General features: G+C 41.2%; 1 protein-coding gene across 1 annotated transcript in view; it reads left to right on the forward strand.

Moving 5' to 3' along the window:
* The window catches only part of SMG1 (SMG1 nonsense mediated mRNA decay associated PI3K related kinase), a 118,174-nt gene that overhangs the window by 35,595 nt on the left and 61,743 nt on the right, over positions 1-20,836 (forward strand). Inside the window, exons 10-16 of the mRNA XM_020802964.3 lie at positions 6,867-7,040; positions 7,855-8,079; positions 8,594-8,695; positions 10,193-10,462; positions 11,194-11,324; positions 12,303-12,464; positions 12,928-13,046. Of these exons, the coding sequence (XP_020658623.3) occupies positions 6,867-7,040; positions 7,855-8,079; positions 8,594-8,695; positions 10,193-10,462; positions 11,194-11,324; positions 12,303-12,464; positions 12,928-13,046 (1,183 nt within the window). The remainder of the gene's footprint in view (positions 1-6,866; positions 7,041-7,854; positions 8,080-8,593; positions 8,696-10,192; positions 10,463-11,193; positions 11,325-12,302; positions 12,465-12,927; positions 13,047-20,836) is intronic.

The following is a 20,836-nucleotide window of genomic DNA, read 5'->3' on the forward strand; positions in this document are numbered from 1 at the left end:
AAAACCAAAACAAGATGAGAGAGAATCAAAATACACCAGAAAATGTTATTTCTGTGAGGGAAAGGGTCATCTAATCTCAGAGTGTGAGAAATTAAAGCAGCTAAAAGGAATGGTGCCTCAGAATTCTAGTGGGACCAAGCCAAAAGCTGTGTTCTGTGTCCAGAAAGAGCAAGGCTCAGTGTCACTGAGGGAGCCTGTTGCCATGGCTACTCAGTCTGGAACAGCTACCTCTGCTGATCAGGCTGAGGAAAATGGTCCTCTTGTGGAGGTAAAGCGCTGCTTGCTGATAAAAACAGATTCTCAGTTGTTTGAGACAGCCGGGGTGGACGTAGGAATACTTGACCGTCAGTATAGGGGGCTGCGGGACACTTGTTCCCAGGTAACCCTATGCCATCCAGATATTATTCCCAGGGAGTTTATAATCCCAAATGAGAGCATGAAGGTAGCAGGGATTGAGGGGCAGGTAATCTCTCTGCCAGTAGCAGAGGTACCTGTCAACTTTCAAGACTGGAGGGGAGTTTGGCGGCTAGCGATTTCATCGACTCTGCCAGCAGCCGTGCTCGTGGGAAATGACCTGGCTGAACATGTGAAACGGGTGCTAGTGATTACACGCTCACAAGCCACCACAGGGACAGTTCAGGGGGGTAATGATGAGCCAGAGACGGAAGCAGAGGGGAGTTCAGAAGCTGTGGTGGAAGCCTTAACCACAGACAGCAGATTTGGACAGGAGCAAAAGGCAGACGCCACTCTCCAAAAGTGTTTTGAACAGGTGACTGACGCCCAGCTAACACCTGAAACCCCAGAGAGATTTCTGGAGAAAAAGGGGATTTTATATAGAGAAACCCTGAGGAATATCTCAAAAGGGGGAGAGGGGATCAGAAGTCAGCTGGTGGTACCTGAAAAGTATCGCCCCATGATCTTACAAAGGGGTCACTCTGACATGTTTGCTGCACACTTAGGGGTGAAAGGGCCCCTTGATTTGATCAAACAAATTTGGGAGCAGATCACCCAGGATGACCCACAAGACGTTGTAACATACATAGACACCTTGATGAATGACCTAAGGAGAAATCTAGAGCTGGCAGCAGAAAACCTGCAAGCTCAGAAGGTCAGACAGAAAACATGGTATGACCATAAAGCTAGAGAGAGGCACTTTGACCCAGGGGAGGAAGTGCTTTGGCTTAGGCCCTGCAGAGAGAACAAACTGCAGCTCAAATGGGCAGGACCATATAGGGTCATTTCCAAGATGTCAGACTTGAACTACCTAATAGAGCAGGAGGAGAACCAAGCAAGGAGGGTGGTTCATGTGAATGCCCTAAAACCCTACTACCGAGGGGAACAGAGGGTTTTATTCGCGATAAAAGCAGCTGAGAGTGAGGAAGCTGAATTACCCTTCTGGGAGGGTAGAGGGGAAGTAAAATACAACCCAGAGGAGGTAAAGATCAGTCCTGCACTCACCCAAGACCAGCAGCAAGAACTAAAAATGCTGCTTAGTAAATATCAACAGGTGTTTTCCAACAAGCCGGGGATAGTGAAGGGAGTGATGCATCGGATCCACACAGGGGATGCACCCCCGCAGGCAGTATCCCCATACCGAGTAACGGGACCCTATAGGGACAAGGTGCGGAAGGAGCTGGACGAGATGCTGAGGGAGAACATAATCGTCCCCTCTTCTAGTCCTTGGTCCTCTCCGATAGTCCTTGTGGACAAGCCTGATGGGAGCATTAGGTTTTGTGTTGATTACAGGAAATTAAACCGTGTAACCACTCCTGATGCCTACCCAATGCCCAGGCTAGACAACCTGATTGAAACCATAGGGGGTTGTCGGTTCATCTCATCATTGGACCTGGTAAAGGGATATTGGCAATTAAGAATTGATCCCAGGGATCAAGAAAAGACTGCCTTTTGCAGCCCTTTTGGTCTCTATGAGTTTCGAGTCCTGAGCTTTGGTCTCAGAAATGCACCAGCCACATTCCAAAGGCTGATGGACCAGACCTTGGCAGGGCTCAGTGACTTTACAGTGGCCTACATTGACGACATAGGGATCTTCAGTAATACCTGGGAAGATCACCTGATACACCTGGAGTTAGTGCTGCAGAGGTTAAGTGCAGCAGGGCTAACAGTAAAGGCCAGCAAGTGTCAGCTGGGTAGCCCAGAAATAAAATACTTGGGTCACATGGTAGGGGGAGGAATGATAAAACCCCTGGAGGCCAAAATAGAAGCGGTTCGTGATTGGCCTAGACCCAACACCAAGAAAAAAGTCAAATCATTTCTTGGGTTGGTGGGCTACTACAGAAAGTTCATCCCGAGGTTTAGCGAGATTGCGGCTCCGCTGACCGATCTGACGAGGAAGAAGGCTGATGACCGCATCCCGTGGACCAGCGACTGTGAGGCGGCGTTCCAGAGGTTGAAGGAGGCGTTAATCAACTATCCTGTCCTGCGTGCTCCAGACTTCGACCGGGAGTTCATCATCTACACCGATGCGTCTAACAGCGGGGTAGGAGCAGTTCTGTGCCAGGAGGATGAGAATGGTGACCAGCATCCAGTATCCTACCTGAGTAGGAAACTTCAAAAAGGTGAGAGACATTTGGCAACCGTGGAGAAGGAGTGTTTGGCCATAGTCTACGCGATCCAGAAGGCCAAGCCTTACATCTGGGGAAGACATTTTATTCTGTGTACTGACCATTCACCATTGCAATGGTTAAAGACAATGAAAACCCACAATAGCAAACTTATGAGGTGGGCTTTAAACCTACAGGACTATGACTTTGAAGTGAAGGTGGTCAGAGGGTCAGTGAACTGTGTTGCTGACGCCTTATCAAGAAGACCTGAAGAATGAAGACGGCGAAAGAACATGGACTATGTGTATATAATGAGGACAAAAAGTTAAAATGTACCTGTTTTTGAAGTTGGTTTGTATGAATAAAGGTAAATTGATGTAATGTATATGGTAAATGTTTAAATGCCTATTTGCTATGGTTTAACTTAGAATGTAAGTATGAGTAAGTATAATATGGTATGTATAACTGTTTTGTGTATTTTATACAGGTTGTTTTTTTTGGTGAGAAGCACGTTAGCTTTCCCCCTACAAAACAACTTATAAAGAGGGGAGGTGTTACATACAGCACTGATGTTACCTGTCTGTCATGGGTTTGGAGGGAAAGTTCCATCCTATGGGGAGTGGAAGGCGGGACATCAGGAGGAGGGGCTGTACTGTATAAATATGTGAAGCGTGTGTGGAGAGTTTAGGAGATGCTGAGAGACACTGGGATGTGACGAAGCAGCAGCTGGGAAGAAGAAGCTGTTGTGGGAGTCTGTGTGTCAGACAGGGTACTACTGTGTGTCAGAGTACCAACCTGATAGGTTCAGGTGTCTGTTGGTTAGCCAGAACTGATAGGTTCAGGGTCTGTGCTTTAAGTTAAGGGTTCTGTGTGAACCAAACTGTATGCTTGTATGAGTGAGAATAAGCCACGTTACTTTATCCTATTCACCTGATTGTTTTATTTTTCCCTGTGTGTATTTAAATAAACCTTATTCTTTTTATTGTTTAAAAATCCATCCCTGGTCTGTGTGACTTCTTACAGGGAATGGTTGGTGGCAGCTTAGTGTAACTGTGTGACATATCCCAGTAGGTCTGGGTTTGTCACACTCACAATGAGAGAAGTATTGAAATAGCAGCGGTGGCTGTGGTAAGATCTTTGCCATGTAGTGTATATCATATTACTCTAATATTTGTCCGAAGTAAGAACACCATCAGAAGTAATCTGTAAGATGTCCAGTAGTGTCCTGTTGCTTCTATATGGTTTGCACAATTTATTGAGGCCACATCGAATATTTACAGTGAAGAAAACTGAATAGCTTAAGAGTAATGTATAGTGTAAATAGGATGAGGCCAGAGCTGGGGTGATGAAAAATGTTGGTTCTCGTAAAAAGCTACAAAGCAGACTAGTCAATGACATCCACCAGGTCAGAAGTCGTCAATCCGTGGCCTGAGGACAGACCTCCCCCCCCCGCACGCACTCCACTCCCCATAGCTGCTATGTGCACATGCCAGCGCTGGTGTGAGCGCTCCCCCAACCCTTCACACATGTGCCCACGCGAAGGGGTGGGCGTGCTTGCAGGCGTGCAGGTGTCCCTGTGCATTTGCGAAGGGGTGGGGGAGCACTCATGCTGGCACTGGTGGGCAGGCACTTCCCCACCGCTTTGCACATGCGCCCGAGAGTGCGTGCACCTGCCGGGGGCGCGCGTTCCTCGGGGGCTCAGCCAGTCCATGGTCCCAAAAAGGTTGGGGACCACTGCACTAGGTGCAGACTAATAGGACAATACAAAAGCTTAGGAGAGCTGTAATGAATCAAGAATAAAAAAAATCAAAGGAGCGGCACAAAAAATGCCCTTCTGGAAAACATTGTCACATTAATAAAACTGCATAAAGGAAAAAAAGAGGATACATTGTAAGCAGCTATTTTAAAAAGGTAGAATTTGAGGCAATAGAAACAGATAGAATTCAGACTTCATTGGTTTACTTTTAAAATGCCAATAAGTGCAGGAACAAGAAGTCAAGAGATTCTGACCAGAGTCCTAAAAAGAGCAATGTGGAATACCAGCAAGTTAAATCAGGAAAGAAATCACCTCTCTCATTGAAATAAATTTAAAAATTCCAAGTCTAATATTACAGTATATTCAACATGAATCTGAAATAATGAGTGATGATATTTATATTGAAATCTTTTCCTGAACAACAACAACAACAAAACTAAAGATAAACATTGAGCACTCTTAGAAGTCCCTTTCACAAACAAAGAGGCTTCAAGCACAGTCAAACAAAAGAATGAAAAAGTTCCCAGCAAAAGATGTATTCCTTGTATAGTTAGCAGAAACTGTAACCCCTTAGTTAGCAACCTTGTTCAGTGACATCCTTAATGTAAGTGCAGGCCTGGAAATTCAGTGCACAAAGGAAATAGCCACAAGAGAAAAATGTTTTTGATCTTTCTTGATGTTCAGTACTTTGTAAAGGCCATATATCTTTAGTTTATTAGACTGCAATGAATTTTGGGAAAATTCATAGCTGTGTTGTCAAGATTATAAAAAATTAGCAAAGCATGCAGATATGCACAAATGACACAATTAGAATCAACACCACTAGGTGAAGGGACATGGCAAGGATTTACTTTATTTCTGCTGCTTATTACACTAGTAGTTGAGCCATTTCAGATAGGAAAAATCTGAAAAATCTAAATTGAAGGCAAAAGAGTTAATAGGAAGGAACAAGAACTCCAACCTATTTCCAGACAGTGGCTGAAAACCTGTTGCATATATTATGTTGTTCCCAGACGTCACCACTGTGGATCCTGGTCCTGCCTTTGGGACTTGTGGTAGCAATTTTCAGGCATTAAAGTGCCATCCCCCCCCCCAATCAGTAGCTCCCCAGGATGAAAGGAACCTTTAGGAATCACTGGAACCTGGGGGGGGGACTTTAATTTCCCCCCAAAATGGCCATAGTTGATGACCTGAGGTACATTGCATAAGGTTGTACAACAGGCTTCTGGCTTTATATATTTACAAAATAACAGTGAGAAAATGGAGTATTTAAACAGACACTAGAAGCATTTGTTTGACATACAAATCGAAAATACATGTGAAATCAAAGCTATTCTGCTTCATTGTGACAAATAAAATGCAGACTACCAGGGGTTAGTGAAAGTAACTGATTGTCGCTCAAGTTCCAAATACCTTGGAATTGTATTAACAAGATGTATAGAACAATTAGGTTACAGGAAATACTGTATAAACTATTTACAAAATGGCTTTCCACAAATTTACAAAAATTGTGATGATCACCTATAAAACCCTTCACAGTTTGGGACCACGTTACCAGTCAGAGCGCCTTTTCCTAAGGTTATCCACCTGACCCACTAGGTCCTCCTGGGCCATGATCCTCTGCGTAGCCACTCCAAGGGAGGTCCAGAAATACTCCAGTAGAAGTAGGGCCTATGCAACTGCCAGTGGAACTGCACCTGGGCCCTTCCCTCCCCGCCTTTAAAAAGACCACTGCTTTACGCTTTACAAAGAGGGATTTTTTGGCAACTCTTGCTGCTCTATACGGTTATATGCCCATGCCATATTTCATTTTATATTTCCACCACTTCATGTGTAGATTGCTATTCTGTTTTTATTTACATTTATTGATTGTAAACCACCCAGAGTAGTGCTTTTGCACTAATGGAGCAGTATACAAACAAATACATAGCATTATTTTATATATTTTGCTTCAGCGTCCTACCAGAAGTTGTGTTTCTGCTTCAGACCACAGAAAAAACTACCTAATTTGTCTAATTAGGAAAAAATGGCAAAAACAGATTCAAAACCTTTATATCAGAAGAAAAGAATACTTGGTTCCCTAACTCAGTCCAAATGAATCCCATGTCCAAAGGTAAAATGGCAATCCAAGACTTAACAGCCATGGAAGAATAGAATTAGGATTTGTATGGTGCTCAAGGGATAATGAAGTTGGTGTAAGGCAGTCCTCCCGTGCAGGGAAGGACACTGTTATTTCTATTCCAGTGTGCGCGCGCCTGCCTGTCTACCTGGGTATAGTTTTTGTTTTTCTAAGTACTTCATTTGAAGCAAAACCAGTTTTTAACGTTGAACCATCCTCTGTTGGCCTTATCACGCCAGTGGACTCTGGTACTTGTGGATGGGTTTTGCAGAAGCTGAAAAGTCTGCAGAGCAGTCTCTGTTGAGCCTTTCTGTGTTTTGCTGGGTGCAGAGATAACGGTATCTTGTGCTGTCATTTTAAAACGCACAGCATCTCGAGTTTATGAATTTGTAATCAGTACCTTCTGAATACAGTAAATTTCTTCATGTAGGACCTTGGCCATGTGGCTTCTGGAGAATCGGTAGATGAAGATATTCCGCCTCCTTCTGTTTCACTGCCCAAATTGGCAGCACTGCTTCGGGTTTTCAGTACAGTGGTAAGGAGTATTGGAGAGCGATTCAGCCCTATTAGAGGGCCACCAATCACTGATGTATATGTGGCTGATGTAAGTTTCATTATTTGTTTCATATTGCTTGCAAAAATCTTTTTTTGTAGTTTTATATATAAATGTTAAATAGTAATATAATATAATATAATATTAGACTTATATATCTTCTCTCTGCTTGTTGTCCAGTGACTCAAGATATTGTATACTTGTTCTTCTTCATCTGTTAGGAGGCAGTTTTTTAGGTTGTAAAATGTTACTTTTTCTGACTGCAACTCCTAGAGTCATCCAGCCAGCATAACCGCTGGCCATGGTAGTTGGAGATTTCTGTGAGTTGTAGTCCAAAAAGGTTAGATTTCCAGATTTTGGCTGCAAGGGACCTAACATCCCTGTCACATTTGAGGGCCTTCTGAGTAAGTACACTTCAGGTTATGTAAATATTGTTTTCTGTCAGAGATCAGAATAGAACAGTCTTCAGAAGGCTAAATGACATGTGAAATCAGTGGCATCAGATGTCGTGTCTTAAGTTGAAGCAAAGAAAAACAGAATGACTATGTGGAATGTGCTGTGACCAGAATTTAGCTTCTTTCTGTACCATTGCTTTTAATAATATAAATTTAAATTTCTTCCATCTAATGTGTAAAAATAGGATATGTAAAAGTATCCGATTCCACTTTCATAGTGGACCGTATGTTCTTCATGTTTTATTCTTTACTCTTTCAAGCTCCTTTTAAAATTTATTATGCACTGAACATGTAAATGGTGGTTTTACTTTTTCAAAGTGTTGGCTTAAACAGATGTATTTAGATGTGTGTGAAATTTCAGCCTGAGTTCAGAAGGACACTCATTGATTTCCCTGATTTGTTCTGTACAGGTTCTATACAGGGTACTTAGATGTGTGACAGCAGCCAATCAAGTCTTCTTTTCTGAGGCTGTATTGACAGCTGCAAATGAGTGTGTCGGTGTCCTGCTTGGTAGTCTGGATCCCAGTATAAGTATACGCTTTGACACAGTCATCTCTTATGGATTAGATCAACTGAAAAACTGTCAGATTTGTGGTACTGATTATATCATCTCGGTGCTCATCTTATTGATGCTGGTATATACAACACTCATATCTAGATTTACTTATAAACTATAGTATGCTCATTTAGATGGATTGAGGAGACTCAAGTTAATGCCTCATTTCAATTTGGGTTATAAATTCATTTTTATTGCCTTCAAGAAATTGTTTAAAGCTTGTAATCCAGTTTCCTGTAAATGTAGTAATTAGGAAAAGGTGACGTATTTGAAGGGGTTCTGTGGAAAAGGCAAGGACATGTGGATCTTCTAATACATGCTTTATAAATGACAATATGAATTCTAAAACATGATATTTGAAAATTAAATCTTTTTGTGCTAAAATAATGGTACAGATGATTCTAAACATCCTCTGCTAAAAGTCATTATGATGAAATGGTGTAGATGGTAAATTTTTGTTTATGTGGGAATTCTGCCTTCATTGCTCTTGTGATCGTGTTGAATTAACATGAGTGGATTAAGATAGGCCTTAGAGTCAAAGTGATGATTTGACAAATAAAAGTGTAATGACAGAGTACTTGTTTTTTCTTTAGATTGTTGAACAAATAAATACAAAACTTCCGTCATCATTTATAGAGAAATTGTTTATGCCAAGCTCTAAATTGCTAGAGCTCCGCTTCCACAAGGAAAAGGAGGTAAGCAGTAATTTGTTAATCTTATAACACAGAGATGTAGATGCATCTTTAGAGCCTTTACATCTTAATGTTAACTTCTAAATTTTAAGAGTGCTTATCAGAGATGGGGATTCAAGCTATGGGACTTGCTGTCAAGTAGGACTTAAGTCACACTGGTGACTTGATTTGGACTTGACTTGGGTTCCCCCCCCCCAATAACTTGGTCCTGACTTGTGATTCAGAAACCACCCACCCCTCCCTTTTTTCTGTGGGAAAAAAACTTGTTTTTAATAGGGACTCGGGCTTGAGACTTGGTTCCAAAGAATCAGACTTGGACTTGGGACTTGCTGTCAAAGACTCTGACTTGGGACTCTGACCCAAACACTTGCCAACATCCCTGGTACATATCCATGCCTTTTTTTGTTACAAATGAATTCGTAAGGATAAACTGTTGTGCATTGCCAGTGCTTAAGTTCATATACCATGCAAATTTGGTCCCCATTAGAGAAGACCTACAGAAATAAATGGGCCATTCATTAATGGTGACTCATCTTCATCATGTGCTATCAAGTCATTTCAGGATTTTCCAGGTAGAGAATACTCAGAAGTAGTTTACCGTTCCTACTTTCTGGGGGTACCCTTTGACTGTTCAGCTTGCCCAATGCCACACAGGCTAGCTTTACTCATAGGAGGCACAGTGGAGAATCAGACTCCCAACTTCTGTCTTTTTATCCAAATATCTAAACCAGTGAGCTATTCAGCCAGCTAATGGTGACTAATGCCTCCTATTAATTTCAGTTCTAGCTAATAACTAACATTATTGGTTTATGAAGTATATATTCTGTCTTTCCACAGAAAACAGCAATACAAATAAAATTGCTCAATTAGTACAGTGGGGTCTTGACTTAAGAACGGCTTGAGTTAAGAACATTTTGACTTAAGAACCGCTCTCTTAGGAAAATATTGACTTGACTTAAGTACTTAGATTTGAGTTAAGAACTGAAAAAAACCCACGTGGGAGGCAGGGAAAGTGCAAAATGTGAACTTTCAGTTAACTGTTGGCCAGTGAAAAGGGTGCCTGTCTGCTTCCTCACTCCTCCCAGCGTTTAGAGAGTGGATTGGGAGACAGTCTTCAGACTGCCTGGTACTGCCTGGACTGTATTTTCCCTGCCTTCCCTGAACCTTTCTTGACTTAAGAAAAAAAGAAACAAAATATCCCCCTCTAGTGGTCGAAGGCGGAATAGCAGCTTCCCATTCGTTTCTATGGACGGAAACGAGCAGATACGGATCAAATGGTTTTCAATGCATTCCTATGGGAAATGCAGATTTGACCTGAGAACTTTTTGACTTGAGAACCGCCTTCCAATACGGATTAAGTTCTCAAGTCAAGACCCCACTGTAAATTACTCTAATCACTGAAATTAGACAATAAAATGATTAAAATCAGTGAACATCAATTTTTTAAAAAGGCAAGTTTGAGGGCATAAGTGAAAGGAACACCTTCTTTCTCTCTTCAAGGTTGTTGCATCAGCACATGGTGTCTATCAAGCAGTACTGAGCTTAAAGAACATTCCTGTTTTGGAAACAGCATACAAGTTGATTGTTGGAGAAATGGCGTGTGCCTTGAACAGTCTTCTTCATAGTCTACACCAGCCAGAAGCTTGTTGTGAAATTCTACATGATGCTTTCAAGAACCATTCATTTGATGTGGCTAATGCAAAATTTGTTGTTATATTTGATCTTAGTGCCCTAACAACAATTGGAAATGCAAAAAACTCATTAATTGGAGTGAGTATTAGTACATACTGAGTTTGAATGTCTATTGGGTTTTGCAATCTTTAGTAGGTATTGACGACGTAAACATTGTACTCGTGCCATACCTATTGCCAAGTTAGTTTGTAGCATTGAAAGTCATTTACTATAGCATTGAAAGAAGATACATAACTGTATAATTTTATTTACATTTGGCAAGTCTCACTAGGTTGGTATAGTCTGTTAAAAGACTTCATAAACTAAACTGAACTAAATAGTAATTTAGTGAGATTTAGATATAATATGACTTTATTTGCTTTTGTGACTTCATAGAATCATGGAATTATAGAGTTGGAAGGGGCCTATAAAGCCATCAAGTGTGTTCGCTTAATTTTATATTCCTCCCCCTCCCCCTGGAGCAGTTTGTTTGCTGTTCATATATGACAGAATTGAGAAAGAGGGTAAATATGTACAGTTAGTGCATTTTCTATCACAAATACAGCTACATATATACTTGAATTGCAGCTAGCACAGTACAACAGAATAAAAAGTGTTTTTTACCTGTAAAATGTCTTAATCTACAGCTCACTTTTTGTCCTTTCCTTAGAAGAACAGTTCACTCCTTTTAGTGTGTTTTCTTTTCTTCATTGAATAACAGTTGTAGGGACTCCTAACCATTTTGTTTTCCAGTTACTAAACCACAGTAGGAGCTGTAAGAATGCAGTTTCCATAAAAGCTTTGTTCTTTATAATTGCTTGCTTCGGCAGATGTGGGCTTTGTCTCCAACGGTGTTTGCATTACTGAGCAAGAACTTGATGGTGGCGCATGGTGACATAGCTGTACACTTCCCTGCCGTCCAGTATGCAGTACTCTACACCCTGTATTCACATTGTACCAGGTGTGAAGGCATTCATTATATAGAACATAAAATGACGAAATAACAGATATATTTCAATTCAGGAACCATTGCCATTTGTTGTTTTAATTGAGCGATTTGTTTGTGTAGTTGGCTCTTTTAAATAGTGGTGCATTAGTAAGTGCTTGCAGTGTTGTCATTGCAACACTGTCTGTTGTCTTCATTTTTTTTGGATTGTCCCAATGTGGTAGAGGCTTTGTTGAAAGATAGCTTTTATAATGTGCTGAGGCAGTGGTTTGAGACCTCGGGTCCCCAGCAAAGTTCCTGCTGAGCTTGGCATGTGTGCACACAACTCCGCTTTCTCTGTGCAGCTGCCTTCCTCCTCTGCACAGTGATCGTGTTAGGTTCTGGTTGCGACGGAACCCAGTGTGCGGGGGGGGTGGAGTCATGTGTTCACGCGGGGGCAAAGCTGCAAGAGAGGCAGAGCCCCTTCCAGAGGGGCTAAAAATTAGACGGTACATTGGTCCCCAGATGTTTGTGGAGCACAACTCTCAGAAATCCTGGCTAATGGTGAAGGCTTCTGGGAGTTTTAGTCCAAGAACATCTGGGTACCCAAGGTTGGGAACCACTGTACTAACAAATATATTTTGACTGGCATAATAGCAAAGCCTCTAGCTTCATTGGGTGAATTGAGATCTTGGGGCATTCACAGATATTTTGAAAGCTGGAGGAGTACATTGGGTACCATCAAATCTTTTTAGTCAGTCACTTCCAAGGATACTGAGATATTTTCTAGTGCTAATACTGGCATTAGTAGCAGAAGAATTTCTGGTGGCAAAACGTGCAGGCCTGTTCAGGTAGTAGTAGGCAGTGAAGCATAACAATAAAATAGTTATTTGAGAAAAACTTAGGTTTTAAGCTTCATTATTATAATACTTTTACATTAGAAAGATAAAGCAAAGATGTTGGAATCCTGTGCGTTTGGTGATTGCTAAACATGAATTTTTCATTGCTCTCTAGGCATGACCACTTCATATCTAGCAGCCTAAGCTCCTCCTCTCCTTCCTTGTTTGATGGAGCTGTCATTAGCACTGTAACAACAGCTACGAAGAAACATTTCTCTATCATATTAAATCTGTTGGGACTTTTACTTAAGAAGGATAACCTTACACACGATACCAGGTAACTAGTCTCTTTTTTGTCAAAAGGTGTTGAGCACTAATATAGTATTATAGAGGATGTTTATATATAACATCTGATTTATGTTTCTCATAGCATGCTGTGGAGTGGGTTGTGTTTACAGGCATTTTCTAGCATTATTGCATATACCTAGGAATTCCAAAGCAGCTAATATAGTATAGAACTTCCAGAATGTGCATGTTAATGCAGAAATATGACTCAATGAGTTCAGTGGGGTTTGCATCTCAGTATGTGCATAAGATTGCAGACTTGATTCATAAGTAATACAAATGACTGCTAATTCATGCTGATATGAATTGAGTGTGTGTGAGGAGGTTGATAACTCTAGGGTTTGTACATCATATCATTCAGTCCTTTTGTGGTAGATGTGAACTTAAAAGTAATTTTGTGGGTTGGATAGATGTGTCACTTGTAACAAAAATAATAGTTTATTTTACATTTCCAGGAAGCTACTAATGACCTGGGCTTTGGAAGTGGCTGTCCTAATGAAAAAATCAGAGACTTATGCACCATTGTTCTCTCTCCCATCTTTTCATAAATTTTGCAAAGGACTTCTAGCAAACAGTGAGAGTCTTGTTCTTTCTTTCTCTAACATAAGAAATGAAAATCCTTATTTTGTTTGCTTTGCTTTTCAGCCCAGCCTTAAATCCTGTTACTTAAAGGATAAATTCTAGATGTGGTGATCATCTTTTATTATGGCTAAAACAAAGAACCCAGAATGTTACTTTATAGACTAGTTTATTTTATTATGCTTTAGTAAATTTGTGAAGTCTTTTATATGTGAGGCAAGAGTCTTTTGGGGGTGTAGAAATAAATTGTAGTGTTTCATAATCTTTAGACATTCGTGGGCCTGTCTGAAATAAAACAGAATTTAGATCCTTGCTAGTACTGCTGATGCATACTAATCATATTTCTCTGTATAACTACTGGAATGCTCAGTCACTGAGAGCAACTTCAAATCATAAGCTGAGTGGCATTATGCATTCTTTTTCAATAGATAATCATTGGTTGATTTGGCTGACTTTCTTGGGCAGTGTTATTGTGACATTTTATCAAGTCACTTCTGACTTTCTGGCATGAATCAATAACCTCCAAAAAGCCCTATGATTAAACACCTTGCTCAGGTCTTGGAAACTTTTGTTTGGGGGTGCCTATTAATTTGCTGAGTCTTCTCAGCCAGTAACATAATGTTCATTTATGAATTTGGCTGTCAGTCTTAGTACAGATTTCTAACCTGACCATAATAGATGGTGCATCTGTGAGTAAACCCAGCCTGACTCTTAAGAAATTCTGAGGTGGTTCTAAACATGACCCCTTTGAAATATCCCAGATGTCTGTCCCAAAAAGCATTCGGGCTATTGTTTTACCTGTACAGACTTACCTGTACAGACAGATATGGCACGGTTTATCATGGTTCTTCCTTTAGAGACATCAAAATTCAGAATACCTTTAGCTGGACTTAAAGCCTGTTGTTGAATATTAGTTAAATATGCATTCTATGAGGATGTTTCTAAATAAACCAAACTCAAATATTAAAATGCTTCCATTTGATTTATAAGGCATCTCTCCAAATGTCAGACATATCTTTTAGGTATTAGTGATGTTTTTAAATCAAGAATATTGAATGGGGCAAATTGTAGAACATCTAGTTCCATAATCATATCAAACAAACAAAAATTAAGAAGGTTATCAATATATATTGCAGTTGAACTCTGACAAATGTTTTTACTTTGTGAGTAAGATGGCTGGCCTAATCAACTTACTTTGTATTGATCTAGCAAACTACCATGGTTTGGTAAAAAAAAAAAAATGTTTGTATTTCTCTTATCCAGTTTCTGCCACTGTTAACAATATGAGCCAACAGTCTGATATGGCTACAAAAATGGCAAATACAGTTTTAGGCTGCATTAACAGAAGTATAGTCTACAAATCCCAGGAGGTACTAGTTCCTCTCTATTCTGCACTGGTTAAACCTCATCTTGAGTGCTATGTCCAGTTCTGGACACCACACTTCATAAAGGATGCCAGCAAATTGCAACAAGTTCAGAGGGCAACAAGGATTATCAGGGGGGCTGGAACCTAAAAGAATTGGGCATGTTTAGCCTTGAGAAAAGACTGAGGGCAGATTTTTTCTAATTTTATTTATTAGATTTTTTTACCCTGCCCCCCTAGACAATGTCTACTCGGGGCGGCTTACATGGATAAAAACACAATATAACATGTATAAAAATAATCAAAGACACAGTTATAGCAATTAATTCCAAACAACATATTACCAAGATGGCATGACTCAAGGAAAAAAATAAAGATCAGTTAATTGACTGGAAGGCCTGTTTGAAAAGCCAAGTTATTAACTGGTTTTTGAAAACACCCAGCAAGGGTGCCAGCCGAATTTCAGTTGGGAGGGTGTTCCACAGCCGAGGGGCCACTGCCGAGAAGGCAGTTTTTTCCTTCCGGGCCTCTCGGCATCAGGCCCCTCAGCCATCCCTGCTGGCTATGTCGGGTGATTCGGGTAGAACTAGGTGGAAGAAGACGATCTGCCAAATATTGAGGTCCCAAACCGTTTAGGGCTTTGTATGTAATCATTAGCACTTTGAAATCAATGCAGAAATGGATGGACAACCAGTGCAAGGCAGCCAGAGTGGGGGAGATATGCTGATATTTTCTCACCCCACTAAGGAGCCTGGTTGCCGCATTCTGGACCACTTGAAGTTTCCGCATCAACCTCAAAGGCAGCCCCACGTAGAGTGTATTAGAATGGTCTAATCTCGAGATTATGAGGGCGTAGACTAGAGTAGTGAGGGGCCCCCATCAAGATATGGTCGCAGCTGAGCAATCCGCCTGGGTTTCCATGGTAAGCATCGGGTCCAAATGTATCCCCAAACTGCGGACCTCACTCTTTGTGGTAAGGGTCTTCCCCCCAAAAGAAAGGGAGTTACCTAAACCGCTAATGGAAGGACCACCCACTCTCAAGACCTCCGTCTTGTCTGGGTTCAGCCTCATCCCATTCAGCTGCATCCATTGCAGTACAGTCTCCAGGCAGCGCTGAAGGGACAGAACGGCATCCACTAAAGTAGGTGAAAAGGAGATGTAGAGCTGTGTGTCATCAGCGTACTGATGGCACGATACCTTACACCCCCTGATGACCTCACCCAGCGGCCTCATATAGATATTAAACAGCATTGGAGAGATGATCGACCCCTGCAAAACCCCACAATTGAGGCTCCATGGGGCCAAGACACTCTCCCCAAGCTGTACTCTCTGGGACAGTCTTCCAGGAAGGAACGGAGCCAGGCAAGCACCAGGCCACCAATTCCCAACTCGGAGAGCCTCCCCAGGAGGATACCATGGTTGACGGTATCAAAGGCAGCTGAGATATCAAGGAGGACCAACAAGGACATATTGCTGCCAACGGCCTCCCTCAACAGGTCATCCAAAAGTGCAACCAGTGCTGTCTCTGTACCGCAGCGCAGCCTGAAGCCCGACTGAAATGGGTCCAGAGTGTTGGTTTCATGCAAAAGCACCTGAAGCTGGTCTGCCACCACCCTCTCGACCACTTTGCAGAGGAAGGAAGCATTGGCAACAGGCCTATAATTTCCAATGTTGTCCGACGCCAAATTTGGTTTCTTCCTGATGGGCCTAATGAGTGTCTCCTTGAGGGCAAGGGGAACCTTGCCCTCCTGAAGAGACCCATTAATTATTGCGGTGGCTCATTCAGATGTTACAGGCCTGGCTGCTTTGATTAGCCAGGCCGGGCAAGGGTCAAGAGAGGAGGTGGTGGCCCGACAGCGATCAGGTGTCTTAGCTACCAAATCTGGCGTCACAGGCTGAAAGCAGTCAAGAATCACCGGGCAAGGCGGAGTGCTGGACATCTCTGCTCAATCCATGGTATTTTAAAAAGGAGAAAGGTCATGTCGGATGGCCTCCACTTTGGATTTTTAAAATGCTGCAAATTGGTCAGGTGAAATGCTAGGGGGAGGCCCTTCACCCAGACTAATTCCGGATAGATCACGAACTATACGGAAAAGTTTGCTTATCCGGTCAGCGATGTAAGATCTTCTAGCAGCCTTTACCTTGGCTAAGTAATGGTTAGCTACGGCCCTGACAGCTATCTTATTATAGTCCGTCGGTTTCTTTCTCCGAGCGTACTCTAGCCGTCTCCTTATTCGCTTCATTGCTCGTAGATCCTGATTAGACCAGGGTTCTGGCCGAGCTCTGCTCCTGAGAGGGCGTTTGGGAGCGATCGTGTCTACGGTCCTAGTGGCGGCGGAGAACCAGCCGTCTACCAGAGCTTGGACAGGAGCGCCAGACAGTACAGCTGGAATCCCTCTCATGGTATCCTGGAATCTCATTGGATCCAGTAACCTTCGAGGGCGGACCATTAAAATAGGCCCATGCTCCCTGCGGGGAGGAAGTGCCACTGCGAGGTTACACTTTATTAGTTGGTGGTCTGACCATGACAAGTGGACTGACACAAGGTCAGTCACCATCAGACCACACTCGCTACACTCAGTGGAGAAGACCAGGTCGAGCATATGGCCGCCCATGTGTGTGGGACCGTTAACATGTTGGGACAAATTCAAGGAAGATATGGTAGAACTTTTCAAATACTTGAAAGGCTGTCATACAGTGGAGCGGCAGGATCTGTTCTCAATCATCCCGAAGTGCAGGACATGCAACAATGGGCATTATAGGAAGCCAGATTTCGGTTGAATATCAGGAAAAATCTTCCTAACTGTTAGAGCAGTACGGCAGTGGAACCAATTGCTACAAGAAGTGTTGAGTGCTCCAACACTGGAGGCATTCAAGAGAAATTTAGGCAACCACCTGGCAAATATCCTTTGATTTGTATTCCTGCACTGAGCAGGGGTTTGGACTCAATATCCTTAGAGGCCCTTTCCAACTTCATGATTCTATGAGTCTGTGACAGTGGCTTTTTTATTTCTAAAGAAAGACCATCCATGTTACAAGTAATAAATACAAAGCTTAACATAGTAAACTGTCATCTTACTTGTTATATAATTTAACTGTTGACCAAGTGCTATTCCCGCACATTTCTCAAAATCACATTTACACCATCCCCCATCTTATCTTAAAGAAATATCAACCAACAATCTAAATGCTCCAAATTGTTTTCCAAACCACACGTCTCGAGATTTATTTTGGCATACAGTGGGGTCTTGACTTAAGAATGGCCCGAGTTAAGAACATTTTGACTTACAAACCACTCTCATAGGAAAATATTGACTTGACTTACATACTTAGATTTGAGTTAAGAACTGAAAAAAACCACGTGGTAGGCAGGGAAAGTGCAAAATTGGAACTTTCAGTTAACTGTTGGCCAGTGAAAAGGGTGCCTGTCTGCTTCCTCACTCCTCCCAGCGTTTAGAGAGTGGATTGGGAGACAGTCTTCGGACTGCCTGGTACTGCCTGGACTGTATTTTCCCTGCCTTCCCTGAACCTTTCTTGACCTAAGAAAAAAAGAAACAAAATATCCCCCCTCTAGTGGTCGAAGGCGGAATAGCAGCTTCCCATTAGTTTCTATGGACGGAAAAGAGCAGATACGGATCAAATGGTTTTCAATGCATTCCTATGGGAAATGCAGATTTGACCTGAGAACTTTTTGACTTGAGAACCGCCTTCCAATACGGATTAAGTTCTCAAGTCAAGACCCCACTGTATTTTAGTAAAGCATTCCAGTTTTCACTGAACTGACTGTGCCTTATTTCTCTTCTATATCGTCTAACTTTATTAGTCATTTTTCAACATTGTATGCCATATCTTATTCGTAAATGCTTGTAATGAGAGATCTTGAGCGTTTTCCAGTTTCTAGCGATCTCAGATCTTGCAATGCCTATAAGATTTGCAACTAATTCTTTATTTTCAGGTTTCTCATTTCCCCCTGTAAATAATGAATAACAATAATGTTTCATTCATATCTATTTTTTGATTGGTCAGCGTCTCTATCCATTTAATTACCTCGCGCCAGAATGCTTCTATTTTGGGGCAAGAAATCCACATATGTTCCAAAGTTCCTTTTTGGCCACAGTTCCTCCAGCATTTATGCAATAAATCTTTATTAATTCTATGTAACTTTGTAGGATATAGACACCACTGATGCACTATCTTCAGAACCATTTCTTTCACATTTGCTGATATAGATTTATATAGATATTTATTCCATATTCCTGTCCAGTTTTTCTTGGTTATATTAATATTTAAATATGTTTCCCACACTTTTTTAGGTCCTCCACCTTTTCCATATTCTTTCTCAATAATACTTTTATATATTAGTGAGGTTAGTCCTCTCTTTTTATTTTTATCTTTTTGGATACAATATTGTTCAAATTCAGTTAATGCTCTTGGAGTGCCAAGTTTTTGTTGTAAATGAATAGCGAAACTTCTTATTTGATTAATTTGTAGCCAATTGATTTTTATTTGCTTTGTTTTCTCTTCTGTTTGCCTAATAGTGAGTGGTGATGTTGAGTCATGTCAACTGGACTTCTTTCTTACTAGACTGAAACGTTTCACTACTCATCCAAGTAGCATCTTTAGTCTGAGGAGAGTTGGTAGAGGACCCTCGATATATTCTCCATTTTGGTTTCACTTCCCACTGGATTGAATAGGCTTGTTGGATGGACAAAGGACTGGGGGTGAGTGAAAATCCCACTTCTGCAGTCCTTTTCACTCACGCCCAGTCCTTTGTCTGTCTAACAGGCCTACTCAGACCAGTGGGAAGTGAAACCAACATGGAGAATATATCAGGGGTCTTCTACCAACTCTCCTCAGACTTAAGAAGCTACTTGGATGAGCAGCAAAACATTTCAATCTAATATGAAAGAAGTCCAGTTGACATGACTCAACCTCCAGATAACCTCACCTGGATGATTGAGAATCTTCACAGATAAATCAGTTATGGATTTTTGTCTTTGAAAACTTCTGACACCTTGGAGATCTTCCCATGCCTCAATATTTCAAGAAGAATTCAAAGTTTGGAAACTGTGGAGGCTAATGAGTATAAGATTAGTTTAGGCTCTTTTTCTATATGGGCCAGTAATGCTCAGCTTTCAGCCTTCTGGTATCTACCAAGCATGGCTTGTATGAAAATATAATTTTACAGAGTTATATATCTAGTAATCTATAAGGATCATACTTTCTCTACCTGCTTTGTTTACTGGTTTTCCTGCCATAACCCCCTTTTACTGATTGAAAGTAACATCTGACTGATCAGGGAAATATAGTAGTTTTGATAGACTTATGTGATCTCACCAAAACCAAGCTCCATATATTTCAATGAAATGCTTCTATCTTTTTCGGGTATTGATACATCAGATGCAATCATACATCTTGGTTGTGTCTTAGATTAGCAAATACCAAAATCTTTGAGCATCTACTTTTTTCCATGGCAGTTCATAATTGAGATCATGTGATATAGACTGGGCTCTAAGTATAATATTTATTGCACTAGTCAAAGACCATGGCAAGATAAAACAGTTACAGCCAGTCAGACTGACATAAAATAACAGTAAAAACAACTAAAATTAGGGTGAGATACATAATAAATATATAAATATACATGCATTTTAGGTACCTTTAAGCCAGTACTTTAGATCAGTGGTTCTTAACCTTTGTTACTCAGATGCTTTTGAACTGCAACTCCCAGAAACCCCAGCCAGCACAGCTGGTGGTGAAAGCTTCTGGGAGTTGCAGTCCAAAACTCCTGAGTAACCCAAGGTTAAGAACCAGTGCTTTAGATGCCTTTGAAACAATACTTAGGAGATAGATTAATCAGTTACAGGTGGTTTATAAATATTTTAAATAAAGTAAAATATAAAAAAACCCTTGTTCTCTTTGAGTAGCATTTTATTGGTGTACTGTAGATGGGCTGTATGGTTTTGAGGGCAATGCTGTTTTCATCTCTCTAAATTTCAGTCTCCTAAATTCTACTGCTAATTCATATCAAATGGTGATACTCAGGTCATAGTTGTTTGATTCAGATATCATAGGCTTTGATAATATTGCTTGTATCTGATATTTTCAAATATTATGGCAAATCCAGAAAGTCCAATTTCCTAATGATGGTTCCTGTGCTAGTTAGTGACTGTAATAAAGCTCATTCATTCATAGTTCCTGGATCTGTCCATTCCATTTAAGCTTCCTGTTACTGTCAAATATGTAAGTCACATCTGGTGATTTAGGAGAATTAAGGGAAGCAAGTTGTGTGTGAGAGACAGTTCAAAAGGAGAATGGTTATTGCTGGCTTTTGGAATTATTTTGGAGCCTAAAGCCCATGAATTTCCTTTACCATTTGTTTGCCCAGCTCTTCTTGTGAAGGGAGTAAATTAGGTATTGTT

Source organism: Pogona vitticeps, chromosome 13, assembly GCF_051106095.1.
Source record: "Pogona vitticeps strain Pit_001003342236 chromosome 13, PviZW2.1, whole genome shotgun sequence".
In the NCBI taxonomy this organism is placed as follows: Eukaryota; Metazoa; Chordata; class Lepidosauria; order Squamata; family Agamidae; genus Pogona; species Pogona vitticeps.